This window comes from Tetrao urogallus (assembly GCF_951394365.1).
Source record: "Tetrao urogallus genome assembly, chromosome: 8".
Lineage (NCBI taxonomy): Eukaryota > Metazoa > Chordata > Aves > Galliformes > Phasianidae > Tetrao > Tetrao urogallus.
Genome location: NC_136821.1, coordinates 8,760,517 through 8,781,163, shown reverse-complemented (window position 1 = coordinate 8,781,163; position 20,647 = coordinate 8,760,517). Strand labels below are relative to the sequence as shown.

General features: G+C 42.3%; 1 protein-coding gene across 1 annotated transcript; it reads right to left on the bottom strand.

The window, feature by feature from the left end:
• Positions 1 to 4,129: 4,129 nt before the first annotated feature.
• On the bottom strand, positions 4,130 to 19,633 carry LOC306949354 (protein mono-ADP-ribosyltransferase PARP14-like; the record flags this gene model as incomplete). The annotated part of the gene is made up of 17 exons (XM_079539218.1): positions 4,130 to 4,488; positions 4,700 to 4,874; positions 6,268 to 6,419; positions 7,484 to 8,077; positions 8,179 to 8,385; positions 9,178 to 9,345; positions 10,326 to 10,388; positions 10,792 to 10,941; positions 11,721 to 11,784; positions 12,302 to 12,523; positions 12,791 to 13,027; positions 13,644 to 15,895; positions 16,333 to 16,569; positions 18,260 to 18,547; positions 18,832 to 18,975; positions 19,217 to 19,354; positions 19,447 to 19,633. The coding sequence occupies 17 exons, from the start codon at positions 19,631 to 19,633 to the stop codon at positions 4,199 to 4,201; spliced, it is 5,568 nt and encodes a 1,855-aa protein (XP_079395344.1). The 3' UTR covers positions 4,130 to 4,198.
• Positions 19,634 to 20,647: the final 1,014 nt, after the last annotated feature.

The window sequence follows — 20,647 nt, the reverse complement described above, 5'->3', positions numbered from 1 at the left end:
TTCCATCTCAATAGCCCCCCCTGTTGTGACCACAAAATTAATCACCAGAAAAATTTCTATTTTCTGTCTTATCCCTGCTTACCTCAGTGACCACTTAGGAAAATGAAACGTGCCAGCTATGTCTGTCAATTTGCATGTCCTCCACGGCACACAACAGAAGTGACCGTGGACTCTACTGATATCTGTTTCTATGTAAACTGAATCCATTTTCCTCAGTTCTCTAGCTAACGAAGCACTGTGTGAACAAACCAATCAGAAGCTTGGGAATTACTCTCCAAGGAAGAATCCCAGTGGTTTTTTTTTGTTGTTGGTTTTTTTGTTTTTTTTTTTTTGTTTTTTTTTTTTTTGTTTTTTTTTTTTTTTCCAGAAGCTGCTTTATGCTCTAGGCTTGCTTGATAAGAGCCAACAGTAACAAGGCCTTATTTTGGACCGAAGTTTAAATAAACAGATACGGAATGTTTCTGCCTGCCTTTGAAAGCTGATACACAGAAATCTCAAAGAGTATTTCAGAAAAGTCTTTTTTGTTTTGTTTTGTTTTGTTTTGTTTCCCTCGTTACAGCAAGATGCTCAACCTGGCGGTAGTAAGGTGTTAGTCTCATGAAATAAGGGAGAATTTGGAGTCCCAAATGGAAACTTAGGGAGCAGTGTTCCTTTTCCTTATTTACCTCTACATACTGACAGAATGGGAATAGTTTGGTGTTTTTTTTTTCCCTCAATCCTTTGCCAATTTCCTTACAAGAAAGAGACAAAACTAGAAGGTATAAGGTAACTTACTCAACAATATTTGGATTTCTAGTATCTGTTGATATTAGATTTATTTTAATTTTGCCATCAGAGCATCTGAATTGTCATAAGTGGTCATATGTTGGCTAAGTGGTTTGGGACTTGTTGGAGAAGGCTGTAGTGGAGGCACTCAATGACATTAGATTTACTCTGTATAATTCCCACAGTGTCCTTTGCAACTGTTCTTGTACACTTAAATTGAGTGAGCATTAATGGAGAACTTGTGTCCAGAAGGCCTGTATCTCTGGTCCTCTGGCATATGCAAGTGAACCCAGACCCCCCTGTCCCCATCTGGCCATTCTTGCCCTGATGTACTCTGATGGAAGAATGGAAGAGAATGGGAAGCTCTCTCCCATAATGATTTCACTACCACAGAGAACACCAGCTTCTCTGCAGACATGCTTTTAGTGCCTTAGCTTCTGTCTGTTAAACTGAAATCAACGCGTGTGCTATTTGATACTGTTGCTTTGATCTAGGAGGTGCTATTTGCAGAAGCCTCTTGGCTTCCCAAGACTAGTTTTGACTGAATACCATTACGGTATAAAGATCACATTATGATAGATAAACGTATGAGAAAGATGAATGATGCTGTCCGTTCTTGGGTATTACTAATTTTTATCCCAGGCTATGACATATATTTAAGAAAAATTTCAGCCCATCATCTTACATTCTAAAACCTGCTGTGGATCTGGCAGGATCTAATGTGAGAGAGGGCAGGACTCTTTGTCTTCGGTCTTTCTGCTTCATGCATTGCTCTTCTCCCTTCACTGAATCTTATCTTCAGATCTGTCGTTCTGCTCAAAATTTGTAGTTCAGCTTTTTATTAAAACTCAAAGGAACAACATGATCCCATGTATCTTAGAATCCCAAGCGAAGCAGGAGCCTGCTTCTCTCTGCCTGTGTTTTCTAATTGCCACTTCACAATGTCATGTTATTGGCAAAAATGTCAACAGGACACCAAGGAAATGCTAGTTAATGCACAGAGAGGCACAATTAATCTGCATGTAAAACAGGATAGCTGCTCAGTCTTTCATATCCAATACACATCATAACAGGTGATGTGCAACAAGATCATCAGCTAAGATCTATATACAAGTGCAATAACAGATCAGATCTCTATCTTCATAAACTCAGAACAAAACTGAAGGAAAGTAGAACCAGTGTTGAGCACCAGAAACAAAACGAGCAATTAATTCTCAACTCCAAAGATAAATTAGAACACTGCAGAAACTGGTTTCCCTAGATGCAAGCATAATAAAATGCAACTCGTATTTTGTTAAATGCCTTTTCTGAGGTCCTGGAAAATCGAGTAGGAGTCTGAAAAAGAAAAGCATTAAGACAATCTCGATAGTAAAACCATTAAAGAGCAAGAAATTTTAATATAATTGAGAAAGTATTTGAAGGGAGAAATAGGCTCCATGCCCATTTCCTAAAAACGTGCACTGCGCAAGGAAGTGGAAAGTAATTATTCCAGGAACATCTGTGGTAAAATCTTTAATTACAATCATTCAGATAAAAGTTAATTGAAAGCACACCTGTAATGTAGCAGAATGCTTTTCCCTGCGCAGCACCATCTGAGACTGACTCTCTTCGGCCCTCTCCGTTATTAAATTTAAATAGGAACAAGCAGCTGCACAGGCACTTCTAATTTTTTCTTATTTGCTGAACAAAACAATATTGCCTGTTCCAAGAGGGTGTTGTGCAGAAGGGTGTAGTCTTCCCCTTTGACAAGGAAAGAAATAACTGCTTGCTGTCTAATGGTGTTGAGAGAAGTTACAAGAGTAACTTGAACATAGAGTTCAAAAATAAACAAGCCCGTACACCATTGCAATTGCCCATGTTTCCAGTTCACAAAAATCTGACTAGTCATGAAAGGCATCCACTTTATGCCCCCAGAAAGTCAGATACATTCTGCTAACAAGCACAGTAAGACAAACCAGTTCTGAAGCTTACAGGTGAGGCATTAGCGAGAACTTTAGAAGAGACCCAAAGGGAAATGCTTGAACACCTCTGTCTCCAAAATATTTGTCTAGCTTGCTTGCAGCATGTCAAAATTACTGTGCCCTGTGAGAAGATGTGTCAGTTGAAATTTGAGGCAGGACGGTGGGCAGATTAAATTCCAGCTGGGTTTTTGCTTAGTTTTCTCTTTGCATAATAAACACTTAGTAAGTGTGGAAAAAAGCTATTGGCTTTCAGAATCTTTGATGAAGTTTCATTTTAAAAGGATTGCACGGGGTACATGAAAACAACATTAGTGTAATACATTCAACTAGTAGCAAGCTGGTATGTAAGTTGCTCCAGAAGTAATAGCTATTTATTTCCAAGGAAACTACCACAGATGCAAAGAGCCAATGAACACTATTGGATAGAGCAAGTTTTCAGCTACAAATGACTTGTTGAACTTAGCCACTACCATTAGCTGTGCATTTTCACCACGTGGAGGAATTAAATTCCACTCTTCCATGTCAGACTGCTCCTCTGCTGTCATCTGTCACACAGCAGCAAAGTGTAACAGAAAACTGATGGAAGGTTCAGCCTCTACAGCCATACCACCAACATCCACCTCTGATATCGTGGACTAACATAACAATATACAAAGAATTAATCAGCATTAGAAAACTAAAAAATGGCCTTAAAAAAGACCCACTCACCCCACCCCACAAACAAAACCCACAAAAAAAACCCACCTTTGCCCTGTTCTTTCCTGCTTAAGACCAGAGGAAGGACACTACACTACAGCTGGTGCATAACAGAAGCATCTTCCCAACTTCCACTTTCTGGCTCTCTTAGGCTGTACCCTAGGTATCTCAGGCATTAATTGCTGGTAGCAAGTTAGCTCGCATTGACAGAACCTCTTACTGACCTGCCTGGGAGGGCTACTGTATTAAAAGCAAGTAAATCCACATTAGAGATGTCAGTCTCCAAGCACTCAGTAATTGACCCGGAGATCATGTCAGACAAACACAGGCCATTAAGTACAGATAGTTCATTTATTGAGAACTGTGAATGACAGTCTGCATCATAATTGACGACAGCTCCTCACTCTTTCAGAAACGTGAGACCAAGCGCTCAGTCTCTCACTCTCCCCCACCAGCACTGCTGCAGCTAGGATGGCCAGAACACAGCATGGAGGATCACAACAGGGGAGGTGTGGGACATCTCCTGGAAACTGCTGTTAGACCACATGCCAGATTAAACTTGTCTTAAATGCATTCAGCTACTACTCTGAGAGGAAAAACATTAGTCTATGCTCATGACATCAAAAGGAACCAGAGGCTGCTTGAACATAAACAGGCCTTTAGAAATTAATTTGATAAAACTATAAATAGTTCTCACTGCATATTTGGTTGATCTGTAGGACTGATTTATAACATAAAAGCTAAGAGACATGCAATCATGGCTGCAATCAAAATGCTCATCTAGTGAAAGTGATAAGGTACTCCGGGTAAGCTTGAATATCATTAAATACAATAAACATGGATGGATTGTTCACATTATCAGTTGAACTGTCAAACAGATCCACACTGTTGCCAACACTCTTTACTGCTGGAGTAATTGCTCCTTGTGTCCCCTGGGAATACTGTCCAACAAGGACTCGAGCCAGGTACATGTGCTTCTTCCCATTGGCATCTGGTTTTGAGTAGGTGTCATTAGCAGAATAGCTGGCATTAACAGCAAAGTAAGTTCCATTTCCGTACTGTGCAGCTGTAGACCAAAAACAAACAAAAAAATTAATTAATAGCAACTGCTCTCCAGATATTCACAAGCTCTGGAGGTGGCAATTTTGTTTTTTATTTGCAACAGAGAGATTTAACAAGTTAAACAGTTTTGCATACATGTCAGCACTACACAGGTAGTGTAGCAAATGATTCCTAGCCCCATCCAGGAAAACAAGTAGTTCTGAAATTCACACTACCGTGCGTTCCAGCATAGCTGCGGTTAAATCCATAGCTGTTAATGAAAGTTAATGACTCTGCACTTGTCCCATGGAACAGAAACTTCTCATTATTGTTGTTGCCATTTTTGGCATCCATTTGACACTTTTTTATTTGGTAGACTTTCCACAAAGATGGGTTCTGTACTCTTTCGATCTGCAAAGTTTGAAAAGAAGACATTCATTTCTTCTTGTTATGAAAAACATCAGTGTATCGATCACCCAGTGCTCCAAGATTCTCCTCCCAGCTACAACACATGGATACTAGATTATAAAATATGATGGGCACGTGGCTCCAGGCTTCAGCGTGGCAAGCAGCAGAATCCAACCCAGAATGCAACAGAAACAATCCATAGGAAACTACATGAGATAGTCTTGCAGGCTTCTAGATCATACACAAATCAACCACCTGCTGAGCACACATGGCTTAAAGGAAAAAGTGTTCTGCTCTACTGAAGAAAAGAGCACGCTCACCAGGGGCATCAGAAGTAACTGCTGAAGACTTGTACCAAATACCTCAACTGCAACATCAAACCAATGCTCCTTTAAATCAGTTAATCAGATGACAGTGCTGTCACTAATCTCCTGCTCTTTGGGGGAACATCCTAAATAAATTCTCATGCAACTTGACTGTTGAGCAGTTGGCTGCTCTATAGAAGAGATGCTTACACACAGATGCACTGAGTCCCCTGTCACTCCAGGAATAGATAATGCTTGAAACTCACAGCTTGAGCCTGAAAAATTTATTGGGGAACTAGATGACATCAAAACTGGGTTCATGTAACCAAACCAGCTCAAATCAGAGCTACCCCATTGAGGAGTGACATGTTAGCAAGCAATCTTTTATACGCTTCTACACTGCCAGAAGTGAGCAGTACATAGTGCTGAAACAACAAATATTCATGAAGACATCAGTAGTCTTCACTACCTTCACAACCTTCACTGGCAAGTTGCTCTACATTTGTTTCTGGATAGTGAATCCTCTCCACTTGCTGTGTTTTGCTATCTGATCCAGTATCTGATTCTGTGGCCTTTCCCACTGCAGAGGGGTTGGAACTAAATGGTCTTACATGCCCTTTGTAACCAAAGCCATTCTATGAATAAGCAGAAGAAAAGAATGTGTAGTAGCTACATGAACAGAGACAATACATATAGGCACTTTAACGAAAATTGCCATATTCTGCATTTTCTCAGCATCATAAAACTTGATTTCATAAGTAGTTTCCTATTGGGAGCAGAGATATTTTACACCAGGTTTGAAGGTCATAAGGATCACAGGCACTGAACAACTGTGTGGTTATTGATGGTTTTGTTCAATCTTCTCAGATAGTTGCTTAAATACACACACACATACACACACACACACACACACACACACACACACACACACACACACTTTAAGTCAATTAGGAAAGCAGATAAAAACTGTGTCCCTTTCTTTTGCTGTAAAGACTTGTCCAACAAATTCCAACTGAATTTATTTTTTTCCACTGTTTACCATCATTACTCATTAGCTGTATTTATGCTTAGAAATGATTACATGCTTTTACCTTTTCAATTTTTAGATTTAGTGACGGAGTGGTCTTCAGAAACCTTTCCTCCACTTCTTTGTAGTCTTTTGTATCTGGTTTCAATTTCACTATTTTGAGCTGCTGATTTTGCATATCGTCCCATTTTTCAGGGAGTGCTGTTGATTCCTGATCTGCAGAAGAAGCAAACCAATAATTTACCCAAATCCACTGCTCAAAATGAAATATGCCCCGCTGCAAACTCCTCTGAAAAGCCTATACTTATTATAGCTTATCGTTATTGCCTGTTCACTTACTGTCAGCCACGAGTCTGTCTTTTAAAAACAAAGAAACAAAACCCACCAATGATCCAAACAAAACCCAGAAGAGTAAGATGCCTTCTTTTATGATGTCATCGCACTGACAACTGATGTCTTGGAAAGGGGTAGCTCCTAGACAAATCTGTTCTCCTTCACCGTTAAAAGAAGGAGCAATGTCTTTATTTGTCTTCTGCCCACACTGGGGAGGGAACAGGCACTTAATTCTAAACAACTAGGAGCAAAGCATCTGAAAAAGGAAGACGAGGTTTGGAGCTCCAATAATGTACTCTTTGCATGAAAAGCAGAGGTGTTCCTTCCTCTTATTTCATATTCAGCTCTGTTGTTGAACACTAACAATGGGTGACCCATTCAGTGAGCACATCTAGCATGTTAGGTTCCGTCAAATCAAGAGGGTATCATCTTCTCAAAAGCAACATCTTTTTCGGTAATAAAGCAAAAATAAACAAACATCTGACAGAATATGTGAGGCACTTGACTTCTGTTTCCAAGTGTTAAATGGAAAATAAATTGATCCCGTTAAGATATAACATGAGCCCCTGTAAAACTGGATGACAGCAGGGTGAAGAAAAGTAATCCACCAGGAAGAGTCCTGTAAGGACAGGAGAAAAATAGCTCTTTGTGATGAAAATCACTGAAATAAATAGAAGAGGGCCCATCTTGAGAATACAAATGATTTAGAAGGACAAGTGCTACAGGCATGTCTAATCATTGCTAGTAAGCCTGTTAAGAACCTCTGAATGCGTTATCTATATTTCCAACAGTTTCAAATTTCCCACTCTAACACCTTCTCCAGAAATGGACAAAAAGTATCTCACAATATTCTACATATTCTTCCTATTTCTTACTCTGACTCAGCTAGATGCAACCTAGCTTTGTGTGTGAATATCAACCCAACTCATCAAGATGCTTTTACTAACCTGCAGATTTATCAGTACGTGTGAGTGTTATACGTTTTCCTTCCTCATCTGTAGCATATCTACTTTCTATATTCACCATGTACTTTTTCTTGTTAATGACGACTGAAACATCTTTCTGCTTTCTTATAAAAGCACTTTCCAAGCACATATTTGTCATACTGTCAAAGGACACGTAGGAATCTTTTTCCAAATATTTCCACTCAATTAGGTTTTGATAAAGTTCTGCCTTGATCGCTTCATATTTAGCAGTTTTAACCCTGTGGATCATATCTTGGATACTTGAGTAAGCAAACCAGACATCTTTGCTAAATCCTGTAATTCGAATGAAGTTGTCTCCCAAGAACAGAGCAATATTTAATCTCTTCTGTAGGTCACGCAGTTCCTCATTCTCTGCCTCATCAAAATCCAAGATGGAGTCATCCTTGATTTCTCTTTGAAACTGTTCCTTCAGAATTGTACTTTTCAGCAAGGTTTCTGCTTCTTCCACTTGTTTCTCGTTTTCACCGCAAATCTGAACAACAGCCTGATCAACTTTATTTTCCAAAACTGCTTTGCGTTTTTCCTTTGGAGGATGCTTCTCAGGGATCAGGAATGCTACAACGAGAGACACAAATGCTGTAAGTAGCACTAGCTGGGAACGTATAACATAAAACGGATTGGTTTACTGCCCCTATTTAAAAGTGATGTCTACTTACATGCCATCCTGGAAAGAAATGATTTTGATTTTGTTTTACCAGGATTTTGTCTTTTTTTCATGCTTGTATGGAACACATTCAGCAGATATGACTGAAAAATGACAATTTTAATAGTTTTCACAGATGGAGTAGAGTTGCTCCTTGCAAAGTCAATTATTGCATCCATCATCTCATCAGCTACTGCATCTGGAAAACGGCCTGCCTGACCTGGAACAAGTTACAAATTGTTAGCCTTGAAAAGGATTATAACATCTTTAACAGAATAGTTACGATTATTCCCGTAGTCACATGGGTCACAAGTGATGCAACTAACTTCAGGTTGTCAATTTGGAAATGGAAGCTTACTTTTGCTGACACAGCAACTGATAAGGTAATGATGTTGATAATATGGCCTGGGTACCTATACCTACTGACAAGCCACAGGACTGGCTCTCAGGGAACTCTTTACTCCTAGAACAGCTCTAGTTTTATTCACACAAGAGGTTTCTTCATGTTGAAACTCTAAATCTGAGTTCTCTTACTGTAAGGAATTTTGCTGCTCTAATGAAAAAAATGGAAGCAAAAATGGCTAATCTGACATTTCTGACGTGCTCACATTCCATCCATGTCACACCCACTTGTGTGTCTGCTAGACAGAATTCCATCATCTACTGACTTCACCGACAGAGAATTAGCTCCCTGGGTTTAACCAATGAGTTGCTTCACATACCATGCTGTAGTACAAATACTTCTGGTTCTCCATAAACGTATGCATATATTATAAATAAATTTGAATCCCTGTTATCAAGAAAGAGTAGCTTTAGAACACTCATTACCTACTATCTAACTGCAAAGATGAAGTTTTCCAGTCTCTTCATAAGTTTCCAGTGACGGTTTTGAAGTTTGCAGTTTCTGAATATATTCTTATTAAAGAACTACCCTTCCGGACAAGCTAATTGTTTCAGCTCTGAGATCTGCAGAATTGCATGCACTGAAGCACTTCAAAAAGAAGAGACAAACCTGTTCCAATCGCTGGGAAGGTAACAGAGGTGCACTGCTGTAATTCGCATTCCCGAAGCACTTTGGAGACTGGCACTTTAACATCATCTTGAGCAACAAAATGGATTATTTTTTTGCACGGCAAGCTTCCTGCTTTGGTGGTTATATAGCCATCATTAGGCTTCAAGGCTGAAACGTAAGCAGGAGTAAATAAACAATCAACAATTCTTTACAACATATATATGTAGTAATTGTCATTAGGAGATAAGAAACGATGACAAGAACATCCCAGGATGAGCTCCAAGTCTCTTTCCCCATGCTGATAAATACCCCTTCTCTTTATTTTTACTTTCTGGGATTCATTTTATGATTATGAATTATTTGCCTTGTTTGCTAAATAAAGTTTTGTGTGCCTTCCTTTTCCAAGTTTGCTCTGCAGCTGTAGAAAACTTCATGCAGACTAAGTACTACAGTCAGTCTTTACACGAGACTGCTCATCTCCTCCATGTAATTCTTTCCTTTTGTTGGTCTTGTGAGTTGACCTCCACACCAGACACTTTCTCAGTTCTGTTATCAAAATAAGGGAAGCTTGCAAACAGGTTTTAAGCCAAATACTTTTCCATCCTTACATCCCATTCATTGTACTTGCTGTTCACTAGCTCAATTTCATCCACAAACGCCTCTTTTAAGGCAGGAACCCAGATGCAAAGATTTTCCCTCTTATTCATGCAGAGGGAACAGTAGTGGGTTGCTGTTGAAGACAATGGCAAACATTTTTTCACTCAGGGATAAGAAAAGAAGTTGCAGGCACAGAGTTACTCCCAATGAAACATAGCTTCTCTACTAAGAGTTCCGCTAACATCATCCCCAACTCACACCTGTCTTCTCTGTGGACTTGTCTACATCGCTTAAAAGCTTTATTGGAATTAGAGGATGCAATCATAGGGAGATCTTGTCCTTTACCAAGGTTTAGATGCTCTTTTGACTTGAAAATACCTCTTCCCTTCCTTGCTAGATGTTTTACATATATCACATTAACTGATTAAAGACAGGTGATGTAACACAGTGCATAAGACAGATAGGTGTACAGCAGGCACTGAGAAAGAATTCCAACCAACTCCCCGTCATGCAAGCGAGCCTTCAGAAAGGACAGAAAAGTTGCACCGTACCTAGTTCAGCACATTCATTTTCAACCTCTTTCCCAGCACCTTCCAAAATTGCTTTAGAGACACCTTAAATGAGAAGAAGAATATGATTCCACAGTTACTACTGTTAATTCCTGCCTAAGGCAGAATCAGATACTCCATACTCTCTCATTTTTGGAAAAAGCACAGATTATAATTAGATAGTACTGTTTAAATTTCAGGCTTATGCTTTTCAAGTAAAAAAAAAGACATCTTGAGAAACCTAAAAAGCTTCACTGAGGTAAAAACCACAATAAGGTTCATCTTTTTTAATCTAAGAGATGTTCTGTGAAAAGATTCTATTGAAAAACTCAAGTTATTAATTTCACTTTTCTGCAAGTCTTAAAACACATTATCCAGTAGCTCAGAATAACAAGAAAGCTTCCCACTTACCTTGTCTAGTCCTCCCAACCACATGCACTATATCCACACATAATACCAACAGAAATACCTGTTTTGAGGTTGAAAGATTTGTTTGATATGTTTACAATGACATCTCCAGTTTCCTTGGTAATATCACCAGCAGCCACCTGGAACTTGATGGAGCCAATTGTCATTTCATATACATCCTGTGCTGGGTTTAAAATGGGACCAAAGAAAGCTGCAGGACAGAAATACAGACACTGAGCAGAGGAGCATTCATGGGTACAGTGCCTGCAGAGACCACAGTTCATCTCTGGACTCCACCTGTGAGAACACTGCCCACATCAGTAACTGAAAATCATTCCTTCTCATGGGAGTCTCAGACCAACATTCACTTACTCCCATCATCGCTATTTACACTGAAATAGTAGGAAAAAATCAAACTTGTTTTACCACATTCCTGCTATAGAAATCTCACTCCTTTGTTCCTGTCTCAAAGGGAGTTTTTGGGCAGGTTCTCTAACACATGATAGCAACTTTTAGTCTATGCATTATTTCTGAAAACTGAATCGAGTTTTCAACAAATACTCATTTTCTACGCTCTGCAGCCCCATTAGACTGGACAGCACTGAAGACATTTCAGGTTGGTTTTGCTGTTGATCTGACTGTAGCTTTGAGAGCATTCCAAAGAGGCCCCGTTAAGACACATAACCGGGAACTGACTAGTTCTTTCCAGAAGAAAAGGGAAGACTGCAGCAGGAAAAGAAAAGAACCTCACTTGTGCCTTCTGCTATCCTTACTGTGTGGACACTACATCCAGATAATGAATCACAAGCATGTTTTTTCCTTAGCATCGCCAGCATCGTTTCAGACGTTACGCTCATCCTGAAAATACTACATATTGCCTTTACAACATGCACGTGGACTTTGGGAATAGCACGTTCATCACTTATCTAAGTATCTATCATGAATACGCCACCTGGAAAATTTAAAAGCTAATAATAATAATAAACTTACCTGTGCCTTCGCTAGCCTCATCTACATCATTGCCACACCGTCTCTCAAATTCATTTGAAAATGCCTAGAAAAGGAAACTACAGTCAACCCTTGTAGTAACTTGAGTAAAAGCAGAGAAACCTGTTCTAATGTGACACTGAAAAAAAGTGGGATGCAGAATACTGATTTGTTTTCCACTGGAGAATTTTACCAGCATGCAATCTTAACATCATTATTCTTCTTAGACTTGATCTAAACCCGTGGAAAGTATTCCTTTCCCAAGAGTGAAGACATCTATGCAGAAGTTGCAGCAGGTCTGTCTGCAGGTGAGCCCTACGTATTGAAGAATCAAGCAAGTTCATAAGATAGAAAGAGTAATTACACTTTCATCTGCATTATTACCAGGAATAGAAAAGGACAGAAAGCAAGCAGGGCTGTACAGGACAAGCTGCGTGCAAAAGAGATTGTCAGCAAACTGCTCTATGCTTTATATGACAACAAGCAGCCTGCAGATTCTCCGGAGAACAACACATGGCCACATACCACGAGATAGGTCCAAAAAGAATAGCATGTAATTAAGAGAGAAAAGCATGGTAACTCACCTGAAGATTATTTACATCTTTTGGATGCAACAGAAAGTGAACTTCCCGAAGAGAATTGGTTTTCTTTTTATTACTGAACTCATACACCGTGTCAAACAGCAGTTTAGCAACAACAGAACCTGGGAAACCTAAGATCCCTGTTCCAATTGCTGGGAAAGTAATGGACTTCAAAGATAGTTCCTCAGCAGATTGCAGGCATTTTGTGACGATCCGGCCCAAGATCTGTAAAGCACAATTATTTTTTCCATTACTGAAAGTTAGTTTTTCTGGAACGTGCAATTTAGCTAAAAGGGAAAGTACTGTCACTTAGCATGGAATTATGCACATCAGAAAAACATGATAGTCAACAAGGTGCGAGCAACACAGCTAAATAAATAGCCCAAACTCACTCATATCCCAGGATAGCCTCTCTCATTTCAAAGAAGTTGCATTAAATTTTCTATAAAGCCCATTCAAATTAAGAGTTTAAGTAAATAAAAACTCTTGTACCTTCACTGCAGATTCACTTCCGTCTGACCAACTAGGTGCAACAGCATGAAACACATAACTGCAACTCAGACTGTAGCCTTTTGTTGTGAACACAGATCCTTCACCATGTGATTTTCCCAGGCCTTCGTCATGTAGGTCTGCCTGAAGCCTTGGTCCTGCCTTGCTTAGCAAGGCTTTGGCAAGTTGTCCTTTGTCAAGCTGTAGATCTCCACCAACACTGATGACGACACCATCTGTCTGAAAAACACACAAGCAAGAACTCCAGCTTTAAGTAAAGATTTTAAAGGTTTGCATCAATTCATCAAGTAGAGCCTATCTGCTGATTTGCAAGTAAAGTTCTAGGGCAGCAATTGGAGTTAACAAGGCTTTGGAACAAAATAGAGAAGACATATGCTTAGCTCTGGCACCATGAGCCTGCTTGAAGCAGTACAGAAGCTGCGTTAACAGAGGAATAAATTTCAACCTGACAGAACAAAAAGTTAAAAATTCTGCATTCCCCATTCCCCAGGTCAGTACCCTACAGGCACAGGGTGAGCCGGGCAGCTTTGGGCCGAGGACTCAGCAATACAGGCATGGATCAGCTGTGCTGCTATGGGACACGGTGGGTCCAAGAGCAGCCAAGCTGCTCTCCTGTGGCAGGACACTCCTTAAGTGGCACTGGGCGCCTGCTTTAGTCTCTGCACAAGCACCATATTTTGGCTGCATTCTTGCAATCAGGACATCCAGATGATGGACACAGGGATTCTGTTTGCTGTACTTTCTTTTTAAAGTTTTGTTTCATTTTTTCCCCTTTACATATTTAAAAAAATGTGCTTCACATCAGCCCGGACAAACAGCCACTCAAAACACTTACTGTGACATCTTCAATGCTTCCTTTTTTCAGCATGATGTCAAGGCCTTCCTCAGTTGTTACCAATGCAAAGTTCATGCCACTTTGAGAAGCTGTCCTTTTGCTAGGCTGACGAACAATGTTGGTCTGAGTGTTAAGAGATTGCACGGGGTCGTTAAGAGGTACATCATCTGAAAACACTTCTTTCAGTGCCTTGATGAAAGCCTGAACATTATCCTCTATGATATCCACAAGATGAATCTCCTTCAAGTTGCTTTTTCCGTTGAATTCTTCCAGGGTTTTCTTGATGGCTGACACAATTGCATTTACACACTTGTGCAGCGGGAAGCCAAAAATCCCTCCGCTTACAGAAGGGAAAGCTATGGAGCGATGATTATACGTTTCAGCCAGCTGCAGGCTCATTTTAATGGTCTTTTTTAACAAGTGCATACACTTTCCTGCATCCTGCTCCTTCCACCGGGGCCCAACAGCATGGATGACTTGTTTGCAGGGGAGCTTCCCCGCTCCCGTGATCACCGCACACCCGGCCTGCAGACGCCCGTTCTTCCTCACCACCTCATCGCACTCAGCCTGCAGCTCTGGACCAGCTGCTTGGAGCAGTGCCCAAGCGAGGCCACCAATGTGTTTCAAGTCTTCATTTGATGCGTTCACCACAACATCAACGTGATGAGTGCACAAGTTGGCTTTATAAACCTCTATTAGAACTCCCTGCACGGTCATCTGTGTATAGCGCTTGCCTACATGAGTGTGTGCTTGTTGTTCTTCCAGATACTCTTCTGGCTGCTCTTCCAGTCTGATTAGACAGTTACACTCATGTTTTACACTGGCAGCAAAAAAGCGTTCTCTTTCTTTGAAATACGACCTGGCTCCTGGCTCATTAATTACCACACGCTTGTAATGCAGCCCGGACAGCATTTGCTCAATCAGAGTAGTTCCTTTCAGCACCTCTCTTCTCGGTCCGCTCAAGGATATAACTTTACTGAAGTCAATTTTCACACCTTTATTCTTTAAGTCATCCAAGACAGAGGCCCTCTCTTTCTCGATGTACATTAGGACTACGATGGGCTTTCCTCCGATGACTTTTTGTACTTGTGTGTTCTCATCTACAAAGTTAAAAAGCTCTTCAAAGGCTTTCGCTACTGCTTGAGAAAAACCAGCAACAATGATCTCACCCTCTTTCTGAGTGACTGTTACGGCTGCATTACAGCAGTTCTCCTCAGTGAGCGCTGTCCATTCCTCCTTCTGGAGGATGGACTCATCTTCTAAAGTAATGCTTTTGTAGTCCAGTTCCTTCTTTAGCTCTTCTTCTGCTTTTAGGAGAGTTTCGTCATCATTTCCTTTCAGAAGGACAGCATCTGGGCCAAGCTCATAAAAGGCACTGATGTGTTTTGACAAAAACAGGCTCTGTGACAGGGTTTCGTTATCAATACGCTGTAAAAACTGGAAAACAAAAGGGTGGAGAGTAACGTTTTTTTTTGCCATTTTTTGCATATTAACCAATATCTCCCCTTTCACTTTATAAACTTCCTCACGCAGTCCATATAGGTTAATTATCTTCTGCAAATGATCGTAAGTTAGCTGCAGAGTTGGGAATTCCACGCAAATCCTTTCTTCAAGACCAATGTTCTGCAAAATTGCAAAATCCCCTGGACTCAGAATCACTATTTCTTCAGTTGTTTGCTTTTCTCTTTCAATTTCTCTGGTGACTTTTTCTATCTGCAATTTCAGTTCTCGGACAACATTCTTCAGAATGTCTTTGTGGCCTATTACAACGAGTAAATCCTTCGAAAGATGTGAGATCATCAAAAGTTCATCGTGGTTAATGCTGGTTCTAATGACTTCCCACACCTCTGCGCTTACTTTAAGCTTCTCTACTTTGTACTTTGATATGCTGTATGAAAATGTTGTGGAAGCCACCGCATTCCATGTCCTGATCAACTGAGCTACTGATCTCTTCCTCTCAGACAAAGCAGCTGAAGGATGCAGAGTAACTTTTGGCTCTGCACAGTTGCCTTTAGGCCATTCTATCTCACAATGACAATTTGCCATCTCAGAACATATCGCTTCGATGAGGGTATTTTTTCTCCGTAAGAACTGCCAGATATAGGGGTCCAGCGGCACTGTAACTGGATCCGGTTTCTTTATTTGTGGCCCTTCTTTTCCATATAGAGCTGTTCCCAGCGAGACATAGTAAGGATAGACAGATATCGGTCTTTTGCTGAGCGAGTGCTGCTTTGACAAGACATTGTTTACATCTAAAACAAACAAAGCATTATTATTGCCAACATGTAAACCCAAAGATCTTTAAAAACATTTGCTTACTATAATGTTCACATGCAAGAAGAGTTTTACGTGAATCCTCCTCCCTTTTCAGACAGCAGTAACTCCAAATTACTGAAGAGTTACTAGTTTCAAATGCCAAAAGCTAAATTAGGAAGAGGCAGCTAAGAACTAACACTGCCTACCTCCAGGATAAAATGTGTACAGCACAGCACTGCCTCTGTCCCCATCCCTGTTGTACTCTACTCAAACTGCCTAACTCAGTTGCCTGGGCTACTACTCCGTTTTATCAAGTTACAGCTTCTTTATGCTAGTCCATCAGAGCAAAGCAGCCATCTCTTCAGAAAACTCACATTTGGGTCTTTAAGTGAAAGGACCACAAAGAAATAAGGGCTGAGCACCTCCACATTACCTTGATGGTTCTTGAACGTAATGATAGCTGCACCTTCATCACACAGTTGAAGAACGTCCACCACTTGTGCACCTCCATTCTTCTTGTTCTCAAAGTAGATGGATATATAGTCACTGGGTGTGTTAGGTGGTATATTTTCAGCTCTAATACAGTTTGTTAACTCGAGGAGACGTGCACTTAAGTTTTGCTGCTTTGCTCTTTCGCTTCGATTTAGCTTCTTAACAATGTCCGCTGTAGCTAGAAAGAGAAACAAAGGAAAAACCAACCAAGATTGAACCAGCAGCTCATTCTCTGCTATGATATAAATGGGCTGTCACTGTATTACAAGCCATTTGTCAACACAGTGGTGCCCATACAGCTACATCTTGCCACACATCCAGCGTGTGAATAGATAATAGTTTCTGTTATCTATCATTCACCAAATGGTTGGTCACAATTACTGAGGCACATCTACCACAGCCAAAAGCTCTCTCAGACTTTGTTCAGTAGCACTTGATCTCTTCAAAAGAAAGTGAAATTCAAATTCATTAATACACAGTCAGAAGGAAGTTGGGTTTAAATATTGGTTCTTTCAGTTTTATGATAAATTCGTTCTATGCTTTTGCTATTTCCCACCCTGTTATCATCATGCTAAAAACCAGGCTAGCCACTTCTAGGTCGGTCAGGCAAACATGTATCTAAGTGTTTAAAGGATCCACATATTTTCTCAAGTCTACAGCAAAAATTTGGGAAAGGGCCAGGAAAACAGGCAAATCCTTTCTATCTTCTACAACAGAAAACTCTATGAGCTTTTCAAAGATGAAAAGCTTATTTGGTTAGTTATGCCACTGACTAATTCTTTGACAACTTCAAGATTTCAGAGCAACTCCATTCCTACGTGTTACTAGTACTACAGCCATTCCCACAAAATTGATTTAGACTCACATATCACTTCTTTTCATCACATCCTACCTTCTAGAGAGACATTCAGTTTTTCCTGCACAGAAAAATGTTTTCTTTCTTTCCACCCTGACCTCTCCTCAACCCAAATCACTGTGTTCTTCTAAGGGCTCAAGCAGAGCATCAGTCACAGATGCAATCAGTTTCCTGCTGTCAATTTAATCAGTTTCTTCTGAAAACAAAGATCTATTTCCTCCACATCATCATCAGCCATGGTGCTGGCTTACAGCTTTTCTGAGTCTCACTGTACCACTTACTGAAGCCCATATAAATAACAACACCCATAAGTCTTGGCAGGAACCAGGACACCTCTCAGTTTCTCTCTGGTGAGAAGCAGAAGCAGACAAATCCCTCTCTCACCTGGATGATGCCTGCATCATCGATCACCAATAAAGCAGAAAAAGAAAACAAATCCACAATAACAAATCACAATGAGCATGCAGTTGCTCCACAACTAGTTGGTGTTGCAGCATCAGGTGAGTATGTGGTTTAATTCCACAGGAGGCATCAGGGGAACAGCTTTAAGATGCTACTGCTTCCCTAATTCTCTCCATACCTCCAACCAATTTTTAGTACAGTAGGTTCTGCAGGCCTGATGTGGTGTTTACAAGGTTCTGTCCTAACCAGTTTAGTTTTCTCTTGAATCCATGCAAACTTATTACACACAACACACTTTGGCAAGTAGAACCTTTATCACTGATCTGTTCTATGACCCACCGTATCCTCTAATGGCTTGTACACAGCTGACTTTCAGCCCCACCCATATTCTATTCATTATTTTCACTGGCCTTTATACCTTACAGATAAAAGACCTCATTGATTGCATCCTTTGAAATGAGGGCTGGGTCTATAAGAGTCTATATGAGACTTTTCCTTAAGCCCATGAGAGGAGACATTGTTTGCTTCCCACTCGGACTCTCTCCCACGAACACAAAAGCAGCAAGGCAAGAAAAACTCATAATTACTCATAATCCAGATTCCTCCTTACCAGCATTTCCAGTAAAAGCAACAACAGCAGCCTGCAGTTCAGGTATCATTTCCACAGTGAAGTCACCATCTTCCTCCGACAAGTCACTGATGTTCTCCACCAGCATGGTTAACATGAAACTGCTTATGGTTTCCTGTACGTTTTCAAGCACAATTAAGGGGGAAGGAAGGGATGCCTCAGAGCTTTCCATTTGCCACGGTTCTGGGGCAGTCTCCATCTGACCAGGCTTCACAACCAGCTCGGTTTTCTCAGCTGATGGATGCTCCCACTGCGAGGCTTCTTGGGCACCTAGCTCCGTGCAGAAACAAACAAGAAAAATGCCACTCTCCCCTTCTTCCCACCCAGGGCAGGAAATTTTGACATGAGATATTTTCCTCATATGGAAGAAGAAACACAAATGAGGCAAAGTTACATCAAAAGTTTGCATCAGAATGAAAGCAACTCCGTGATGTACGCAGCTCAGCCTCCCCTAAAGAACAAACCAAGGTGGGACAGAGTCTTTACGCTCTTTAGGAGGAGGTGCTGCTGGCGGCAGCCGGGAAGGTCCCTGTATGGGTATCCTTAACACTCACCGTGCCCCTCCGGAGGCGCTTCCTGAGGCGGTGGGCGCTGCGGCGACAGCCCCGATCCTGCGGCCGCGGCGGCATCGCGCTCAGCGAGGGTGGGCACAGACGGCACGGGCTCGTCAGCTGCAGATAACAGCGCACTCTCAGCCGCTGCGTAAGTGACGAAGAGAAAGCTCAGTGCGCGTACTCCAGAGCTAGCGCGGCGTGAAATTCGCTTCTTTTCACGCAGGCAAAGTCACAGGCTGAAATATTTTGCCTTTTTTTCCAACCACACGGCTGTAGGAGCGCCCTCTGAGCTCGCGGAGCCCCGGCAGGAAGGAGGGGGGCGGCGAGCGAGAGGCGTCCGTCACGCAGCACCGAGCTCCGAGGGACCCCCCGCCCCGCCGCTTACCTGGCGCCTCGGGCTCAGCGGGCGGCTGCTGCGGGGAACGGGCGCCCTCCTGCGGCGGCGCGGTGACGAGCAGCGACAGCTTCCCGCGGGGTCCCCACTCGAGTTCGTGCGCCGGCCGGTCCAGCACCCGCCGCATCACTGCGGACACAGCACGCACCCGTCAGTGGGGGGCTGCCGCCACACGGCCGGCACCGCTGCGGCCACAGCCCCCCCCTTCCATCCTGGCTCACCGTCGGGTTGGGCGAAGCAGACGAGCAGCTGCCCGGGTCCCACCCGCAGTTCGCACTCGCCGCCGCCCGAGCGCTTCGGGCTCTGGAAGTAGAGCAGCAGCTTCTTGCGCAGCGCGGCCGGCGGCTCCGCGGTGCCCCAATCCCCGCGCACCAGCAGCGGGAAGGAGCCCGGCCGCGGCCCCGCCATGGCTGCGCTGCCCCTCCGCCGCGCCGCTTTCGCTTTCGTTTCTCCGCCGGGGAAAGCAGAACCGCCCTGCTCCGCCCATCCCGCGGGTTACATCCCGACATCCAGGAAAATTTTGGTTTTTTTGGACCTCATTTCTGGTAGACAACGCCAGCGTCGTCTGTCAGCGGAGTTTCCCCACACTTTACTCCCAGAGCCATCGGAGCAATTAGGGAGCCCTGCTAATGGATAGTGGCATTCAGCATTGTGGTTAGTACAGCTAGAACCACTGTCACACATCATATTTACAATCGCAGTCCAGATCTCCAACAAGCGATTACATGAAGGACAATATCACAAACTAAAGAAAGGTAATCTCGATTCCCATCATTCAGGGGCAAAGTGTGTTCATCTGCGTGTAAGCCTCAGCAGCGCAGGCTGTTCCACTTGCCTCTGTGGGCTAGGTGCCTTCTTTACCCTTGTGTAAGGAATCCACAATTCCATCCCGGCCATTTGCATAGCTCTGTGTGTTGTCCAAACCTGCAATGAGAAGATAGAACCCTTCCTAATGACATCTTTGCCCTTACAGTAAGACAAGGGGTCTCAGGTGCATTTTCAAACTCTGATCATTCCTCTCTACCTAACCATTAAACTGCGGTCCACAGGGAATATTGCAGATCCCATATAGTACTCCAAGAAGGTCACTCCCTCGTGTTTCTCCTGCCAGGCCTCCAATTCTTTTGCTAATTGGTTCTCACAAATAGCGGAGCTATTTCTAAACCCTCGATCCCCACCAATTCTCACAGAGTCCTCAAGTTAAACTGCAGGGTGAGGACATGTTCAGGACCTTGGGTGCCCTGCCTTAGCAGTGCCTGCTCTGGGCACTCCATTTTCCAGTATCCATATTCCAAACACACACATTGAGGACCTGGCATCTTCGTCCCGGGTGCAGGCTGCCTCCTAAAACACTGATCCCTTCTCGCCTTCCGTGACCTGTGCTCTGTGCTCTGGCCCCACTAACAACTTCCTTTCTCCTTC